We start from the raw sequence: 19041 nt of genomic DNA on the forward strand, positions 1-19041 counted from the left end.
GGCCTCTTCTCTTAAAGTCAAGGTCCTTTGGAGACTCTATCTATGATGCCCTCAGGTGAGGATGTGCTGTACTGTAATTTTTCGTCTCCTACCCAGCACTCACAGCTGGATCACTTCTGTCCACTCCCAACTATCGATGCACCTTGTTTGATTCCTGGTCCAAGCCGTAAGAGTTGGACTTATTTGGGACACAGTGCCTTGGTGACATATCAATCCTGAGAGAAAGGGAGTGTCCCAATGAAGGAGGTTGCTCCCTCAGAGTGCCTACTTAATAATGACCCGGGGCAGTTCTGCAGTATTCATGCAGAGTTCCTTCAGTAAACAAAACGTGGTGAGTCGTAACAGCCCGGGGAGAAGCTGTGAGGACACCGACAAAGTTTTTACAAACATTTTTAAGAATGGCAGTTTTTAAGGATAATATTCAAACTGTGTGAACATAAAGCTGAATTGATCTAATCTGATCCACTGAGGTGATTGTGTCAAAGGTCACCGTTCTGTGTGAGAGGTGGGGGAATAATTTGTGGGATAAATCTACAGTAGAAATTTAAAACCAGAGGAGCTTTGAAACTCAACACAGAAAAAGTGAAATCACACTTTATGAAGTGTCACACTCGCTGTCAAAGTTGTTCCACTGTTGGGGGATTAGCACACTGTTTGCATACAGTAGCTTTCCATTGCAGTCAAGCAAGTGAATGGTGAAAGATATGGTCCCCAACATGTTTGCTAATCAGTCACCACCGGGCCTTCTGGGGATTACATCTATAGCACAGAGATGAGTAGGAAGGAAAGTGACATATAAAGACAGATAGGCTCTAATATCGCACTGTAGTGTGTATTTCTATAGGCTTGAACTCATATGACACCAGAAAGGCTGGCTATGGAAGGGACATAACATAGAGCATAACATCCATGAAATATAGATAAATCACCCCCACGGGAAAATAATGGTTATATAGTTGTTTTGAAAGGTTGAGAAACCATTGTCAGAAAAGTTGAATAACTGGTACGCAGAGCGAGCACAGGAGAGGGAAAGAGAAAGTGAGTGTGTGTAAATGTTTGCTTAAACTAAACAGTAGAGTTTGTGCGGTTGTGTTGAAATATTCTAAAGAGGTGCTGCATGTGTATCCACCCACAGAAGTCATCTTTAAAGGCCTTCTTGGAAAATAGTAGAACGGCAGCTTTAGCAACCTGCTCACAACCTGTTACAGTAAAGTCTTCTAGCTTGAAGTAAAAAAAAAACTATCTCAACTTACTGCAGCTTTTTAGTCAGTTGGATCTTCACAGAGTCATTCAGCAGCTAATCTTGCATTCACCGAGTTACCTTAATACGTCCCTTGTGCCTCACTGCAACACATTTAGCATTCAATGTGCAAATGTCAAGCGAGTGTTGCTCCCTCAGGCAGTTTGGTTCTTCTGCTCGACAGACACAATAGATCGTAATGATGGTGAGACCCTTCAGAGGAGCTGCTACAAGGCTGCTTTTAACCAGTAAACCTGCAGGCTAACGTGTAATCTGTAATCTACATCTACTGGCTACGATGATCTGTCTCTGTCAGGTTTAACATTTGAACTACAGTTATTGTTTTCTTCAAATAAACCCTCAATAACAAACGGCTCTCATCACTCTTGACATTTTTATAGTATTTTGAGGACTCACTGCCAAAGCAGAAACCAATGCACTCGTCTTGAATTGACCCAGCAGCATGAGTGAATGTATCTGTGGTGATTTGGTTGGAAGCGACTGAATGTAGAAACCTGGCTCGGTCGTCTGTAGAAAAATGGTGAGCAAGAGCAGGTACCATATATAATGCATTTAATTGTGCAATACTGTAAGATAAGATAAGATAAGATAAGATAAGATATACTTTTATTGTCCCCGTGGGGAAATTTTTCCTGGACTCCGTCCAACTGCAGTTACAAGCACTAAATGAAAACAGCATCAACTGCAATACTAAACGATTCCACACAAGACAGGGAAACAGTTCCACAGAAACAGATGTTTCAACACATACACAGTCCACATACATAATGGCACATACTATCACACACACCATGGCAGGTATTGCACCCAGGTAGTGCACTGCACCGTCTACCGTCTTGCCCATATTGCACAGACAATAGCCCAATATTACACAGATGCAACATATTGCACTGTCCCAATTTGTATATAACTGTCTTGTTATTTTTTTTGTTAATTTAAATGCTTCTTTATCCTTAAAGCTTCTATTTGTGCTTTGTTGACATAGCCGGGCCGACCCACACGCTGTTAATGCACATGAGCGTGCCCCACTGGCAAGCTCACGACCGCCGCTCTGCACTGCTCTCATACGGCGATTACAGTTGATAAAGCCGTCCCAACCAATGGCACCGTCACGGAAGCGAAGCGCCCACCCTCCAGCTCCCCCCTTCTCAAGATCAATCCATAACCTTAACCATCTTGCGAGAGTTTCGCAATTTGCATGTTACCTCCTAGACATGACCCCGTCTCAGCCGTCACCCTGTTGAGAGCTGTGCGGAGGCAATATAAACGCTCCCGATCTCGCATTAAACCTTTAAAATGTGAAGTTGTGTTTTTACTGCTTTCTTAATTCAATGTCATAGTGTGCATTAAAGGTCTTATTGATAACATTTTTTTTTCAACATTTTGACGGGTCCAAAATTAATGTTTTGTCTATCTCGGTGGATGATATCTGACGTTTGGTTCCCACTCCTAACGAGGCTTGTGAGCAAATAGTATAACGTTGGTATCTCTGTGTTGTCAGCGACCAAGTTGCCAGTTAGTGTGAAGTGAGTTGTTTTGAAGTGAATGTAACGGGGGAGGGAGAATGCGACATGTAGTAGCTGAATGTTATCAATAGCACCTTTAATCCTGTGTTGTCTTAATTTTAATGCAAGCATGTAAAACAAAACTAAATCTTAGCCAGAAATTCAAACGAGTTCATGCCAGAGGGGTGAATTATTCTGTATTCTTTCCTGAGTGTTAAAAGTAAAATTTAAAGTATTGAAGATTAAAAATGCTGTAGCAGTGTACTTATTATTTTTATTCTTTAAAAATTATCAGAATGCAGGAAAGAAAGACCCCCAGATCCCCCACTTTTCTTTTGAAATCCTCCCTATTTTTGAACTCTCAAGGTCAGCACATATGCCGATCGTGACGGCAATATCAGCTGTAACCGCCGTATGAGCCCAGTGCAGAGCGGCAGCCATCAGCTAGCCAGTGGGGCACGCTCACATGCACGAACATGCACTAAAAGCACACATGCGGCCGACTATGAAAACAAAGCACGGAGAAGTTCAGACTACAACACACACAGGGGAGAATGACTTCATTCTATGCTCAGGTAGACATTACTCCTCTATATCTTAACATAGCTAATAGTTGTTTGATGCTATATTAATAGATATCGTATGGAGCACCTTTAACAAGAAAACTGAAAGTAGACTATGTGATGTCGTGTTGTAGGAACTAGCAGAGGTTAAAAAGTATAAAAAGCTAACGATTAACTATGTGGAAAGAAGAAAACACATGGCGGTAATATAAAAGTTGGCGTTCAAATCTGTGTAAAATCATGATTTCCTTTTCAATGCCATTCTGTTGTTAGGGCAACAGCTTTGGTCCAAGTTTATTTCCTGTCAGCTACAACAGGAAATACAAAGCGGCCCATTTAGAATATTTATGTTGTAAAGTTTGAAAATGTCATTGGATGTTTTCAGTCCTGCAATCTCTGCTTCACACACACAACACAAAGCCAAAGACTTAAGTTTTCAGTGATAATTTAATCATACAAACATTCATCAGACATACAGGGGAAAAAAAGCTTTCATCTGTTTGCACTTCCTCACTCATAAATGTGCTGTTGTATGAGTCTAATGCCAACTGATTCATTCTGCAATCTGGCCAGCGGAGACCTCAGAGAGATATTACACTAACAACAAAACGCACTCGATGAATTGGCATTGACAGCAAATACCTTTGACGGCAGGGTGAAACATTTATCGTTAACATTTTGCAGCGGTGTCGCAGAGAGATAGTAGTATTGGCTGGTTTTGTCATGTTGTCAAAGCTCAGTAACCCCCCGGGGCTAACAGTTAGTGCCTCAATGGAAAGGTTGTTAACCTGACAGAGGTGGTCTAACACACCGGCTGTGGATGAGGAGATAAAATCCCAGACTATAAACCCTTCAGGACTTAACTGTACTTGTCGAGGTGAAAGATACACACAGGCCCGGTCATGAAGTTCGCATTAATCAGTGCATAGATCAGCCAGTTAGTGCAAGTAAATATGCAGCAACAATTCTTCAAGACAATGCGAGTCTGTCATTTCGTTGTATTTTTACTGGTGCAGTTCAGTTTGCATCTGAAATGATCAAACAGGATCAAATGTGTTTATGAACGTCATCAATGATAAGTGAGAATATTCATCTGATGTGGAATAGCCGAAGCATCATTTTAACAATAGACAGGAATATTCAGAACAATAATTACACTAATAAAACTGCCAGTTCAATGCAAATATACAATGTTGAATCTTTGGGTAAAATTAATATAGTTTCCAAAAAACATGATCCTCTTCTACATTCATCTAATACATTCAACTTAATATGATGAAAGCGACTCCAAGACAGCTTTTAAAATGTCAGAGCAAGGTGACGAAGAACATTTATGTTTTCATAATGTGAAGTTGTGTTTTTTACTGCTTTCATATGGCTTGAATTCAATGTCATAGTGTGCATTAACGGTCTTATTGATAACATTTTTATGTAGACGAATATTTTAAGAAAAATAATACATCCACAGAGCTTTTGGAAAAGTGCCCAATAAAAGTGTGGCTTTTCCTAAAATACATCATATGATTGTGAATAAATCAACATTTTGACGGGTCCAAAATGAATGTTTTGTTTATCTCGGTGGAAGATATCTAAGGTTTGGTTCCCACTTCTAACGAGGCTTGTGAGCAAATAGTATAACGTTGGTATCTCTGTGTCGTCAGCGACCAAGTTGCCAGTTCGTGTGAAGTGAGTGTAACGGGGGAGGGAGAATGCGACATGTAGTAGCTGAATGTTATCAATAGCACCTTTAATCCTGTGTTTTAATTTTAATGCAAGCATGTAAAACAAAACTAAATCTTAGCCTCAGACAATAACTGGGGAAATCTCAAATACTGCATTATTCCTAATAAAGAATATTCTGCTAATATTTGTCTAATATTTTATAGATGTGTTTATGCAAAGTACCAGCAATGACTCTATTTCATGTGTGAGGAAAAAAACCTTCATTGTGTTTTAATCTACAGAAGGCATAATAAAATTGTTGGCTCTAGATTATATCGTTTTTGGGAGAAAGATGTTTCTGTACAATGATGACTAAACTTGAATAAACCATAGGAGCTATAGTTGTGTTTCTCAGTGGTGATCTTCTGTTTGTTAGAGTAATGGCTGACTCCCTCCAGTGGAGAAAATTGCATTGCATTTAAAAATTGCAGTAACTGTGACAGCATAGAGATGATCACTGATTATGCACAAGCCATGTTGAATGAACTTCAGCTATATTTCTGAAGGATTGTGACTGTTCCCCTTCTCTTAAAAAGTGTATAAAAAATTAAGATATAAAGTAAAAAATGATATCCAATGGTTTGTTTCATAGATTATTTGATTTAGTTACAGGGAACAGGTAAAGAAACCCGATCGATATACCAAGAGTCAGAGCAGAAACTGGAGAATCAGTTGGCAAAATAAATGGCTTTTCCTCCAAAGTCTCTCTTTCAGGTTGCACAATGCACACACACACACACACACGTATACACACACGGTTTCACAAATACACACACACTCCTGTCATCATTGTTTCATTTGCACTCTGACAACTAAAAAAAAAAAGAAAAGAAAGAAGTTACCACTCAAAAGACTCATCATAGCACTCATTTTTTTAACTTAGCATTCACACGTGCATACAGTGGGTTGTTGTGGGATGTTGGTTGAGCTGCACGTCGGGAGCGTTGGCATCTGCTTTCTCAAAGTGGAGCCGGACTTTGCATAAAAGTGTTTTTTTGAATCTCCACACTCTCCTACCAGCTACCAATAAAAGCCTCTTCTTTCTGTTATTGGTGTGACAGACTCTGGAGGTTTTAGTGCTGCTTCACTGTGACAAGTCCCATGATTTAAGAGTGCCCAAAAGGATAGGGCTCCTGTATACCCTGCAAGGAAGAGACATGATCAGATAACAGGGCTGCCAGAGTACAGAATGTTAAATTACAGCTGCTCAAACGGCTGCCTCAGCTCAGTCTCCCTCCAGACACTTCTCACTTCCCCCCAGGCCTTCTGAGGAACTTTCCAGACCTGCCGTTCTCCACCTGTCCACTAGACGCCTTCGTACTTCCAAATCATCCCCACCTGCTGACACACCTGCCTCTAATTGTCTCATCAGTCCTTTCCCTCTTCCTGTTTGTCATGTTGTGCACTTTCTGTTTTTCAGCAATCTGTAACTGAGGCCTGAGCTACAAAGTGAGTTCAACATACCCAGGGTATCTTCTCGTTATCTGGCTTAACTAACCCTAACAACCAGACCACTAAGCGGTCCTACGACGTGGTTAACAACTCGGTAAGTCAACCCAGGGTTTCTCCATCTGGCTATGAGCGCGTTCACATGAAAGGGGTGTTGAGCAAACTATAATATTAGACAAATACGAAGAAGTTAAACACATAATCCAGACTAAAAATTGTTTTAAAGTTGAAGCTGTCAAATGCAGGAAGGACAGCTGGCAAAAGAAAAAAATTGCAGATGTGTTAATGTGTAAATTAACAGACTTATTAATTTAACAGAATACTCAAAAGTCAGATATAGTTGTCTAGATGGGGCAGCGATATTATAAACAGCTCTCAAAATAGAATGGATGACAAACTTTTTCGTCTCTTTGCTCCGGAGCAGGTTATGTGTTCAGCATAAGCTACCGTGATGATCTACCCCGGTAAGAAGTGAACCACCGTCGTAGGACTGAAAATGTATGACCTGCCTGCCTCACCCCTCTGGATTCGTTTGCTTGTCTGGACTGTCACCTGCTGCCTGACTGTAAACCTGTTAATTTGAACATTGATTTAGTAGTCCTTTTTCTTTGACCTGTTCTGCCTCAATGCATTGCGTCCTCAGTCCTATTGCCATGTACTCTCATCCATGACACAGCTAAGGCTGGTCTCCACTATATTTGTACATTTGTTGGTGTTTTTAAGCCACGCTAGCAGGTTTGGTTTATGACTAAATGCCTGCAAAGTGAATGACATTCCCATTAACCTGAGCTGTGCTTTGTGTTTAGTGATAATTGGCAAATGTTAGCATGCTAAAAGGCTAAACTGACATGGTAAATATTACCTGCTAAACATCAGCATTTTAGCATCTAGCTCAAATCACCACTATGCCCAAGTATAACCTCACAACACCTCTCGTGTGGCTGTAGACTCTTAGTCTTGTTTGTTCAAAGATTAGATTAGATATTCATCTAACGAGTGAGGTTGCTTTCAACGTCTACAGTGCACTTGTTTTGACTGAAATTTGAAGAAAATATCCCCAACCATGACTCACTAGTATGGAAGCTCTCCCTGCCCTTTGATACGTCTTACCTGGTTATAAGAGACTACTGATAGATTGCTTTGTAGACTGTTTGCTACTAGATCCACAGAGTTGTGTGAAAGTCCATTCTGCTCTTGCTGCATCTGGTTGGGGCTTCCCTGCCAGTGTTCCCCTGCGACCCTGTGACCGCTGGCGTCATGGAGGCTGTTGTTGTTGCTGTTGGGGCACTTGCTCTTCTCTGGCGAGGCGAAGGGGTTGTAGTCTCCTTCCAGGCTGCGGTGAGGCTGGGTGTTGAACTCTGCTTGAAAAGAGGAGAGCTGCTGTGTGACGCCTAGGAGGCCTCCGACCTCCACGCTCAGGATCACCCAAATGACATCTGTCAAAAGAAACGAACGGCATGTTATAGTATACAGAGCCACTAATACTGTCCTACACTACCTAATGCAAGGTTAAATCTACCTTACATTAATACACGGCTTTGTTGAATACTCGATTATGATTGGTCAATCACGACGTTCTACGGTCTGGTAATTTCTTTATAACAGACCGTTGCTATGTATAGCAGACCGTTGCTATGGGCGCAGTTCTGATGTCGGACTCTGGCGGACCGTTTGTGTGTCAAATTATTGATTTCTTAAGTAAGTAGCCGTGTAATAAGCGGGATAATGTACAGCTAGCTGGTCATTATTGTGAAATAAATCCCTTCAGGGCGATGCAAGACCCCTCCGCTTCGCGCACTGTCAGGGTTTATTTCACAACAATGACCTGGTAGCTGTACATTATCCCTTACTTAACTGTCTATAATAATAATAGCCTCTGAAGCAATATTTAGATGATTTAAAATGAAGCTGGACCACACACCCACAATATCCTCAAAGATCTAAAGTGCTCCGGCTCTGCAATTCTCCTCTCTTAAAGCCACTAAGAGACTGAGGGTGTTAAGTGAGGAATTATCGCTATGAACACCTAAATGAAATATTAAGGCCAAGTATAATTTTTAATTGAGTATCCCTCTGCTGATTAATTTGTGAGTAGGTAAGTCTTCAGGGACTTCCTGTGGGATCCATCAAACACGTTGAACTTGCAGGAGATCATAAATCAACTAAATGAATCACTCTTAATTTAATTTGTGTGTGCTGATAGAACAGGCATTCAATCTTTTTTCACTGAAGGAAATGCATACAAAATGATCTAGCACTTTATCTTCAGTAACCACTGTTGCCTCCTGCTGCTAACCACTTGGCTGGATATTTGCATGTCGGCAGCTCAGTTCAAAGCAGATGATGGTTATCATTAAACTGCTGATTATTCCGCTCTATAAAAATGTTTTAAAAGCCCAAGGCGACATCTTCAAATGGCTTGATTTGTCTGCCCAAATATATTGAGTTTACAATGGTGTAAAATAAGAAGAAAGCAGCTTCAAATCCTCACATTTAAGAAGCTGGAAACAGCAAATGTTTGGAATATTTGCTGGAAAATGACTCAAACGATTTATCAATTAACGACTGATTAATTGACTGATCGTTTCAGTCTGTTCTTGAGCATATGTGTACTGAAAAGCAATGATTGAAAGTTTATTTGTAGCCTGACGTTTTCTGTCCTCACCTCCAAAGTAAAGTCCGGTGGCTGTGCACATTCTCCACTGGCCCTGGTACATGCCCGGAGACGCAGGGCTCTGCATCTGCACACTAACATCAGCCATTTCCTGAGGCTCTAGAGACCGCGCCATCACCATGTTTACGTGACCGAACTGATCTCCTCCGACGTACTTCAGACAAACCCCAGGAGGCCATGACTCTGCACCTGGAAGACACGCAGGAAACTACGCTGAACTCGGCATGACAATGTGAGTGTAATTATTATTAATTTACAATGTCTGGTGTCAGCTCTGATCTATTATTATTCTTCCAGTAGACTTACCTGTGTTCTGTACTCTCCAGGTCTTTGTGAAAGGTGTGTCTGGTGGAACTGACTCGCCCTCACCAATCGTCACATCCCTCACCAGGGACATGCACGGCGCGCTGATGTTGGGACTCTCAAAGTCATAGTACGCTCCGATGGCTGCTTGTAAATTCCTGGGACAACAGGAGGCAGAAATGCAGGTGATCATTACAGATATATATATTGGAGTGTAACATGTGATTTGTGTAGGGGAAACCCCACGATTCAACCTGAATTTGCACAGATATGAATGAACGAACGTCAGGCCATATATATATGGAGCTGAAGTTCCACTAACATGCTGAAATAAAAATAACAAAATAACATCATCAATCTAAGGTTGCAACTACGGGTTGTTATCATTATTTATTTATCTGCTGATTATATTGTTATTCGTCAATCAATCATTTGGTCGATACATGTCTATAACTGCTTGCTTTGTCCAACCAACAGCATAAAACCCATCTATGTTCAAATTATTATCTTTGGTAAAATGATGACTAGCCTCTGTAAAGGGGTGAATTTGGAAACCACAGGGACACATTTTACAAGACCAATTAAACCTGCAGTAGGCAGAATATTTTTGGCATCATTTGGACAAAAATTCCATAATAACATTTCAGCATATTGTAATTCAAGTGGTCTGAGAGAAAAGTAGACTTCTGCTCCTCCTCATGGCTCTGTTTTCAGGCTTTAGAAAATCTAGCCCATGACGGGAGACTTGGGCCAATCACAGGTCATTTCACAGAGAAAGAGCGTTCCTATTGGCTGTTCATTCAATGGAGGCAATGAGAAAGTTTGCTCCGGTTGGTGGGCGGTGCTTGGTACTTCTTCAACTGATCAAAGGCCTATGGAAAGGAGGCTGGGTCACGCGTCATCAACGCGTCATATCTTCGGGGGTACAACACATGCGTAGTAAAATCTGGTCTGCATTGAGCCAATCGCAACGCACGACCGCAGCTTCAGTTACACTGCGCATGTGTCATACCCTATACCCCAAGTCCCATGTCCGCCCATGACCCAGCCTCCTTTCCATAGGCCTTGAACTGATCCCGACATGGCTGTCGGGTCACAAATTTTCTCATTTTACAGCAAAATCAACATTACAGTAACAGGATATTGATTCATATTTGATCAGCGCTGCCCAGTTTGACCGTTTGAATTGGAGTTTGTGAGTGATTGACAGCTGCTCAGAGAAGGCAGGCTCCAGCTCAGCTCTGATTGGTTGTTTTCCTCTGGCTAGTGAAATCTTGCAGATGCCATTAGGAGCACCGGAGGCACATGATATTTTTTTCAGATTACCAGTCTTGTGCACTACTGTCAGCTCGTTTTTACTGTGTTAGCTGATGCATCTTGTTTTTTGCACTATCCCCTTTGCTGTTGTACATTGCAAATTTCCCCACTGAGGGACTAAATGAGGAATATCTTATTTCTACCCACTGCAGTTTTAACTTTAAATGTGGAAACCACAGGGACACACATTTTACAAGACCAAATAAAGGAGAATCCTACTACTAAAGGCCTGGGAGTGAATCTAAGTACTTATTCTATAAGAAAACATTTTTACTACAATATTTAATTCTTAACATCATTTTGTGGCATTTTTTTGTGACTGGTTCAAATGCATATATTATATTATGGCTTAACAACTGAGATGTCTGCAGACTGCAGAGAGAGACTGGGTGTCATCCATAAAGCAGCAGCAGCTTTTATTTTTAGAAAGCCCGTTGCAGAGGAGCTCTTACACGGCATCACGTGTTACTACTACAGCTTCAGCCTGCACTGCTGCCCAGAGATCTGTTTTCTCCCGTAGACCTGCAGTGGCTTAATGCTGCATATGCGCAGAAACATTTATTTAAGGGGAAGACTTCCACATGACCTTTCCGCCATTTAAACACATTATTTTTTTCCTTTTTTTACTCACGGTTTCTAGTAAATATGTCGCATTTTAAAGCCCCAAACAACTGCAGTTTGAGAGGTGCTCTCAGTACGTGATGAAATACACATTAATACATTACATATTAACACATTTTGTCCAGGCAACATGGATGGAAAGATTCACCAGGCTCTTGCACAACTAACTGCTGTTGTTGAGCTACTCGGGTAGACGTTATGTTTGGACGGTTACGTAATAAAACAGTAGCGATCCTCCACTGTGGTTGTCGTCAAGCAGTGAGACGTTATGTTAACGTTTCATCATCTTGTGGCGGTCGATAACGTCAAAGTGACGACTGTTTAACAGACTGTGAGAGAACAGATATAAACTTTTAATTACCAGTTCAGTGACTAACGGCTAACGTAGCTAGGTAACAGCTACCAGTTCAGAGACTAACGGCTAACGTAGCTAGGTAACAGCTACCAGTTCAGAGACTAACGGCTAACGTAGCTAGGTAACAGCTACCAGTTCAGTGACTAACGGCTAACGTAGCTAGGTAACAGCTACCAGTTCAGAGACTAACGACCACCAGTTCAGAGACTAACGGCCACCAGTTCAGTGACTAACGGCTAACGTAGCTATGTAACAGCTACCAGTTCAGAGACTAACGACCACCAGTTCAGAGACTAACGGCCACCAGTTCAGTGACTAACGGCTAACGTAGCTAGGTAACAGCTACCAGTTCAGAGACTAACGGCTAACGTAGCTAGGTAACAGCTACCAGTTCAGAGACTAACGACCACCAGTTCAGAGACTAACGGCTAACGTAGCTAGGTAACAGCTACCAGCTCAGAGACTAACGGCCACCAGTTCAGTGACTAACGGCTAACGTACCTAGCTAACAGCTACCTAGCTTTGGATCAAAGTGGTGACTAACATTGCAACTCCTGTCATCAGCCTGAACAACCACGAAAATCACATCAAAATGACTTTAATGTATTTACATTAAAACACCAATGTGAACCCGTGTGTTGACTACAGTTATTTTATCGTAAAAGCGTGTTTTAATCACGAAGCTAAGCCTTCCTCCGCGTCCCCTGACAGGCATCAGCAGTCGGTGACTCAGCTAACCGTCGTTACGTTCCTACCACGTCGTTAGCTGTCATTGTATTTACACACGTTAATGCTCTCCCTCTGTCACAATGACGGGTAACGCTTCCTATCAGTCCTATCTTACCGACGACATATCTCTGAACGAGGAGAACCCGCTGTGTGTGAAGCTAGTGAACAGTGTCTTTTATATCTAACGTTAACACAGAGCAGCAGGCCGCGGACGAGTCCCCGAGCTCACCAGTTGGTCATGTCCAGGAAGAAGGCGCATCCGGCGGGGTTCAGCTGGAAGCCGAGCAGCCTCTGAAACTCCGATATTAAGATATCTTTGTCTGTTGTACCCATGCAGCTGAATTTCTGCATGAGCTCCTGGTCCAGATCCAGGTCCAGGTCCATGCCCTCCATAGCGGATTCGCCCGGGACAGAGACGGGGGGCTTCACTCCTAATTTAGTCCGAGGCCTCGACTTGTCATAACAAACTCAACAACAGGGCCGAGTGCGCATGATCACATGACCGTGCTCTAGTGCCTCAACCGGCTCAACCTATGAGCCACAGCAGGAGAGCACAAAACACTACCTTTAAAGATATATATAGTCATACTGGGGCAGGGGTCAGCTACCTTTACTAGCAAAAGACACGTTTTAGACAAACAAATAAATAAGAAATCTGTCTGGAGCCCCAAAATATTTGCAGCCACATTGAGGGAAAAAAAATCTGAGATTTTGAGAATAAAGTCACAACTTTACGAGAAAAAAAATAATATAATTACCAGAATAAATTCATAACTTTACGAGAAAAAAGTCATATTACCAGAATAAAGTCATAACTTTACGAGAAAAAAGTCATATTACCAGAATAAAGTCATAACTTTACGAGAAAAAAGTCATATTACCAGAATAAAGTCATAACTTTAAGAGAATAAAAGTAATAATATTTCGAGAATAAATTCATAACTTTACGAGAAAAAAGTAATAATATTACCAGAATAAATTCATAACTTTACGAAAAAAAAGCAATAATATTACCAGAATCAATTCATAACTTTATGAGAAAAAAGTTGTACTATAACGAGAATAAAGTCACAACTTTACAAATTTACTAGGTGCTGCTGGCCCCTAGTAAATTTAATGTTGTTACATTTGTAATATCATATTACTACACAGAAAAATGTGCATTCTGCTTGTTCTATGTCAGGGGTCAGCAACCTTTACTATCAAAAGAGCCCGATTTTTGGCTGATTCAGCATGTTGAATTCAGTGGTGGAGCCCGTCGGTGTGTGAAATCACTCTGATTTGCTTTTCATCTTAAGCATATCAATGCACAAGAAGAGAAATGGAAGTGAGGAAAGCAAGCAAATGACTTAAGTCAAGATAAAAAATTAAAAAATCTATAAATTGAGTTAATGTCCCATTTATAGGCCCAAGACTAACAATCAGATTTGACAATTTCACCAATTTGTCCTAGATATAAAGCAGAAATTTGTGCAGGGCATTTGTAATGGAGGGAGCTCTCTCCTTCTGCCTCACCTCGTAATCCCATATTAATTATTGTCATTGGACTGATGTTGAGCTACTCTGAATTCCTAGTAAATAGTAAAGTATATGTAAGGCAACATCAGGCTTGACTTAAACATTGTTTTTCTAACTTTATAAAACAAAATGTAACAAATAAATGCATATATAGATATATATACTGTATATGTGTGTGTGTGCGTGTGTGTGTGTGTGTGTGTATGTATGTTTTTGAATAAACTTTATTTATTATTATTATTTTAAATTTGTAAACAATACAAAAAACAATTAAATCAACACATACTGTAGGTAAACAATACATATAAAGGAAATAAAGGGATATATAAAAACAAACAAACATAGAAATAAGAAAAAAGTATGCCAGGGGTTAATATAAATAAATAAATAAATAATAGTAACTTAAGTAAAAATATTAAAATAGGAGCACAAACTCACCGTTTTACTAGCCTTTTTGTTTTTTTTGCAGAAGATATTGTCTTAATAAATAGTTTAATTTCTTTCTTAAAAACATTAAAGTGAGGTTTAACTCTCGCAAATTTGCAAATTAGAAAATATTCTCTCATATATTTTCACATACATTCACTATACTGTGTAATTTAGGTGGAATTTCATTTCATTCTCACTGTGCAATATCATTTTCCTCTTGTGCAATTTTTTAGTAGTTTTTTAATAGTCTGTTTATTGTCAATACTGTATATACTGCTCCTGAAAATAAAAACAAAAGCCAAAATAAAATGTTGAACATAAGACTTATGTACAAAAAGTCAACAATAATGAAATTTAAAACAAGGGATTGCTATAAAAAGGCCTTCCTGTAAAGGCAGGTTTTAAGGAGTGATTTAAAAGAAGAAAGATTAGTGGTAATATTCACCACACTCTGCCACCCACCTGTTCTCCCTCTCTACATCCAGCAGGTGGCGTCATTGTGTGTCTGGAGCTGCTGTGTTGTTGTCTCGGTGGGGAGTCGTGTTTGCGTGCTCGTTCATGTGAGCAGCGGGAGTCAGCACGTATCCGTCTGGTTGTTTAGCAGCAGCAGCTTTAAGGTTGTGCAGAAGATGCACACAGCAGCCTGGGCTGTGCACAACATATAGAGGTGCCTGGGAAGCTAGTACATGTTTAATTCAGAGGGGGAACTGCTGTTTCTGTGAGACACGGACTCTAAGCAGAAATGGCCGGAATTATTAAAAAGCAAATTTTGAAACATTTGTCAAGGTAAGTGTCATATATTGTGTGTTAGCCAGTTAGCCCCTTGCTGGATGATGGTTTTCTGTCTATACAACACAGAACACGTTTAGTTCGCTAATAGTATTTGTTACATGTAAGCTAGCTGCATTGATTTACCACCGTGGTTACCATCTAGCTTAACCGGTAACAGACACACGAGAATAACCAGGGTCAGTGAACGCAGCACACCAGTTCAACCTTAACCAAATTACTCTCCCAGCTGTGTGCACGTGTTTTTTAATACTGTTATATGCTACAGACTGCCTTAAATACTTGCTTAAGAAAAGCTGATATATTAGATTAAATGTGCCTTCAATTACTGCTTACTTTGTCTTTTTATGTCACTGTGGTCTAGTGCCCTAAATATCATATTTTTTTTACAATAGAAATATCTATCTATCTATCTATCTATCTATCTATCAGAGCTATCTCCTCAAAGAGACATATGGAGTTATAAAGGAAGAATTTTAGCTTTTACATCTTTATATAAAAAGTGCATCAGGGTGCTAAAAGGCTTTACTTTATTTAGCCCCAACTCAGAATAGTCAGTAAAGGTCCTATAGTTTTAGTCCCATAACTGTCAATTAATAATTTAAGCTGTGTGCACATGTGTTTTAAATGCTGTTATATGCTACAGACTTCCTTAAATACTTCCTTAAGAAAAGCTGATATATTAGATTAAATGTGGCCCACTGCTTACTTTGACTTTTTATGTCACTGTGGTCTAGTGCCCTAAATATCATAATTTTGTTTACAATGGAAATGTGAATAAGCTCTATCTGAAGTAGCATCTATCTATCTATCTATCTATCTATCTATGTTATTGATTGTGCTCAGTATAGCTCAAAAACAGTGTTAACTCCAGAAAAGAGGCATATGGAGTTATAGAGGAAGAATTTTAGCTTTTACATTTTTACACAAAAGTGCATCAGGGTGCTTAAAATGCTTTACTTTATTTAGCCCCAACTCAGAATAGTCAGTAAAGGTCCTATAGTTTTAGTCCCATCACTGTCAATCTGGCACCCTGCTGTACAAATATGTTATTCCAGTCACCTTCAGCATCCTCTCCAGAGATGGCTGCAGCATGTTCTCCACACCTGCTCTCGCCTCCTCTATATGTGATGCTGCTGCTCTAGAGACATAGAGCCTGCTATCTCGCCTCCTTTTTTTAGGTTTTATTGCGTCAGAGCATGTTGTATTTTCAGTTGCTGTCATTTTGTCACTGCTGATAGTTGTTTTGAAATTTGTGTGTGAGAGCAGTTTGTTTAAAAGGTCTCTCTTACCCCAGCTGTATGGTGTAAAGGCTAAAGTTTTATCATGAGACTGGACAGTAGGCGTGTGCTAAATCAGAGGCCTTCTATTTGACTGACTCATATTATCCTCCCCTCTGTTGTCTCTGTCACTGAATAATTAAAACAATTATTTGCACCAGATAGGACACAGTGGACACCTGGGCCTACTTGGTCTGTAGACATGAAAGCACGCTAATGTTGCTGACCATAGCTTGCAGGAGATTGGCTTTATAGTCCAAGCATCTCTTCAGTCATGTCTTAAGTATCGGACTCAGTGTAGCCGTATTGTTATGGTTATTTTAAGCCTTGCAGGATGTTGACATGATCATGTTATCAGTTTTAACCGAGACCTTCCTGCAATGCATTCCTGTTGATAACTATAATCTTTATGTATATGTTCATAGCCAGTTTATTAGTTAGTTGAATTTATTAGTTTTTCATAGTTTTGCTGTAATCTTGCACACTTTGTGTAAAACATACAGTGGACTTCTTAAACCACTAATGGATTGTTGGATTTAAATTGAACAGTTCAAGGGTGATCCTTTTGTGTTAGGCCTTATTGTCTAAGAAGGATCTTGGTATTGTTTAATTGTAAAACCAAACAGTTGTGCTTTTGGCAAAGTCTGAACAATGACTTCTTTCTTGCCTTTGATAAGCTCTGGGATTTCTGTACTCTTTGAGCCATGCTAATCTGAGTAATTTGCCTATATTGCTAGTTTTATCAATAATAGCACCACTATTCAGTCATCTTTGCTCTAATTTAGGTCTTAATTATGAATACCACCACTTCTTTATGTTCTGTTAATCCAAAAGGCAACTGTAGTAAAATGCATGACGTTGTACAATAGCTGTTTGGTATTTTTGGACATGTGAACTAGCTTTACACCTCAAGCGTGACTCACCTGCATTAGCAGGTTGGAGCAAATCTGATTTAAAAAAAATATATATATATTTTTATAAAACTGTCACTATATTCTGACAGTAGAGCATGAGACAGGTAATCTGAAAAAAATCATGTGCCTCTGTGTCCTCCGGTGCTCCTAATGGCATCTGCAAGATTTCACAGACCGGAGGAAAACAACCAATCAGAGCCGATCTGGAGCCTTACCGTCTCTGAGCAGCTGTCAATCACTTGCGAACTTCGATCAAACGGTCAAACTAGGCAGCGCTGATCAAATATGAATCAATATTCTGTTACTGTAACGCCTATTTATATAAACCCTAAAAATATACCATAAATAGGCATTACAGTAACAGAATATTGATTCATATTTGATCAGCGCTGCCTAGTTTGATTGTGTGATCAGAGTTTGCGAGTGATTGACTGCTGCCTCCGTTGAATAAACAGTATAGGACAGAATAGCAGTGTTCTCTCTCTGAAATGACCTGTAAACCTGTAAAAAAAAAAAAGGCCAAAGTCTCCCGCCACGGGCTAGATTTTTCAAAGCCTGAAAACAGAGTGATGATGAGGTGCAGAAAGTCTAGTTTTCTCTCAGAACACTTGAATTACAATATGCTGAAAAGTTATTACGGATTTTTTGCCCAATGATGCCAAAAATATTCTGCCTACTTTAGGTTTAAAAGCCCTTGAAGAGTTTGGGAGTTGATATGAAATGAAAGCCCAGGTTTTGTCCACAATAGAAGTGTGATTTTGTTGCTCAGTGTCAAAGAGAAGCTTTAAGGATGGCGTTGGGCCAAACAATGTCTAATGTTTTGAAAAATGGGACCACGTTCACATGTCGTCTCATCAGTTTAATGAACCGAACTGTGAGCCACACACTGTTTCAAAAAGCAGCAAACTAAATGCTGAGTGAGAGAACTTTGCTTTTTTTATGTCTGAAATGTCATGAGGATTTGCCAGAACAGTGTTCAGTCACGTGGTGAATGTGAAATTAAAATACTTAACAAATTGATTTGCTCCGATTGCTGCTATATTCACCCTTTGTGGGGTTGTAGCTTATTCGTGGCGGTTGGAGCTCACTACATTAGCCACCACAGAGAGGTTAACCTACAGCTGTGTGGCTCTTGTAGGGAGGCTGCTACGGTTTCTCAGGATGACTCATTCAGTTGCACTACTTCAAAAACATCTCGGCCAAGCTGCATAATTCAATTCTGTGTATTTTTGTCTCCCAGATCATCAGTGACGTATACTGATGATGTCAGGTGTTTCCGTTAGTTAAACTTCTATGAGCCTCCTCCAGATTTAGGCTGTAAGTATTCACTCTTTTTACCCGGTCTCCTTTCTTTAGGTTCACCAAGAATCTGTCCCCGGACAAGATCAATCTGAGCACGTTGAAGGGGGAGGGGCAGCTGTCAAATCTCGAGCTCGATGAAGAGGTTCTGCAGAACATGCTTGACCTGCCTACCTGGCTGGCTGTCACTCGGGTCTACTGCAACAAGGCCGCCATCAGGGTATGTTGTTATGAAGTAGTCAGACCTGATTGTGTAGCTGGTCTGACAAGTGAGACTCCCTTTTCTAAGAAGACTACTGAAACACAAAGCTGG

The 19041-nt window shown here is 40.3% G+C and overlaps 3 protein-coding genes across 6 annotated transcripts in view; 1 reads left to right on the forward strand and 2 right to left on the reverse strand.

Moving 5' to 3' along the window:
- Positions 1-165, reverse strand: part of LOC119489363 (SAM pointed domain-containing Ets transcription factor-like) — an 8268-nt gene extending 8103 nt beyond the window's left edge. For both annotated transcript variants that reach the window (XM_037771680.1, XM_037771679.1), the window contains exon 1: positions 1-165. This exon is cut by the window's left edge and continues 38 nt beyond it. The gene's annotated coding sequence lies outside the window, so the exon portion shown is untranslated.
- A 3592-nt stretch (positions 166-3757) lies between these two features.
- On the reverse strand, positions 3758-13026 carry LOC119490643 (protein ILRUN-like). Of its 2 annotated transcripts, XM_037774155.1 has the most exons (5): positions 12729-13022; positions 9481-9635; positions 9166-9363; positions 7611-7936; positions 3758-6193 (listed from the first exon to the last, which is right to left on the reverse strand). In XM_037774155.1, the coding sequence occupies exons 1-5, from the start codon at positions 12890-12892 to the stop codon at positions 6158-6160; spliced, it is 879 nt and encodes a 292-aa protein (XP_037630083.1). In that variant the 5' UTR covers positions 12893-13022; the 3' UTR covers positions 3758-6157. The 2 variants fall into 2 exon arrangements, with proteins under 2 accessions (XP_037630083.1, XP_037630082.1); XM_037774154.1 differs by lacking the exon at positions 3758-6193 and having other exon boundaries at positions 7239-7936; positions 12729-13026.
- uhrf1bp1 (UHRF1 binding protein 1) overlaps positions 9527-19041 on the forward strand; it is a 31200-nt gene continuing 21685 nt past the window's right edge. The window contains exons 1-2 of one of the 2 annotated variants that reach the window (XM_037774153.1): positions 9527-9662; positions 18786-18948. In XM_037774153.1, coding sequence (XP_037630081.1) covers positions 18886-18948 — 63 coding nt within the window. In that variant the 5' untranslated portion in view covers positions 9527-9662; positions 18786-18885. Of the gene's footprint in view, positions 9663-14980; positions 15233-18785; positions 18949-19041 lie in introns of those variants that run through there. The other variant, XM_037774151.1, reaches the window with a different exon arrangement.

This window comes from Sebastes umbrosus, chromosome 6 (genome assembly GCF_015220745.1).
Source record: "Sebastes umbrosus isolate fSebUmb1 chromosome 6, fSebUmb1.pri, whole genome shotgun sequence".
NCBI classification, from domain to species: domain Eukaryota; kingdom Metazoa; phylum Chordata; class Actinopteri; order Perciformes; family Sebastidae; genus Sebastes; species Sebastes umbrosus.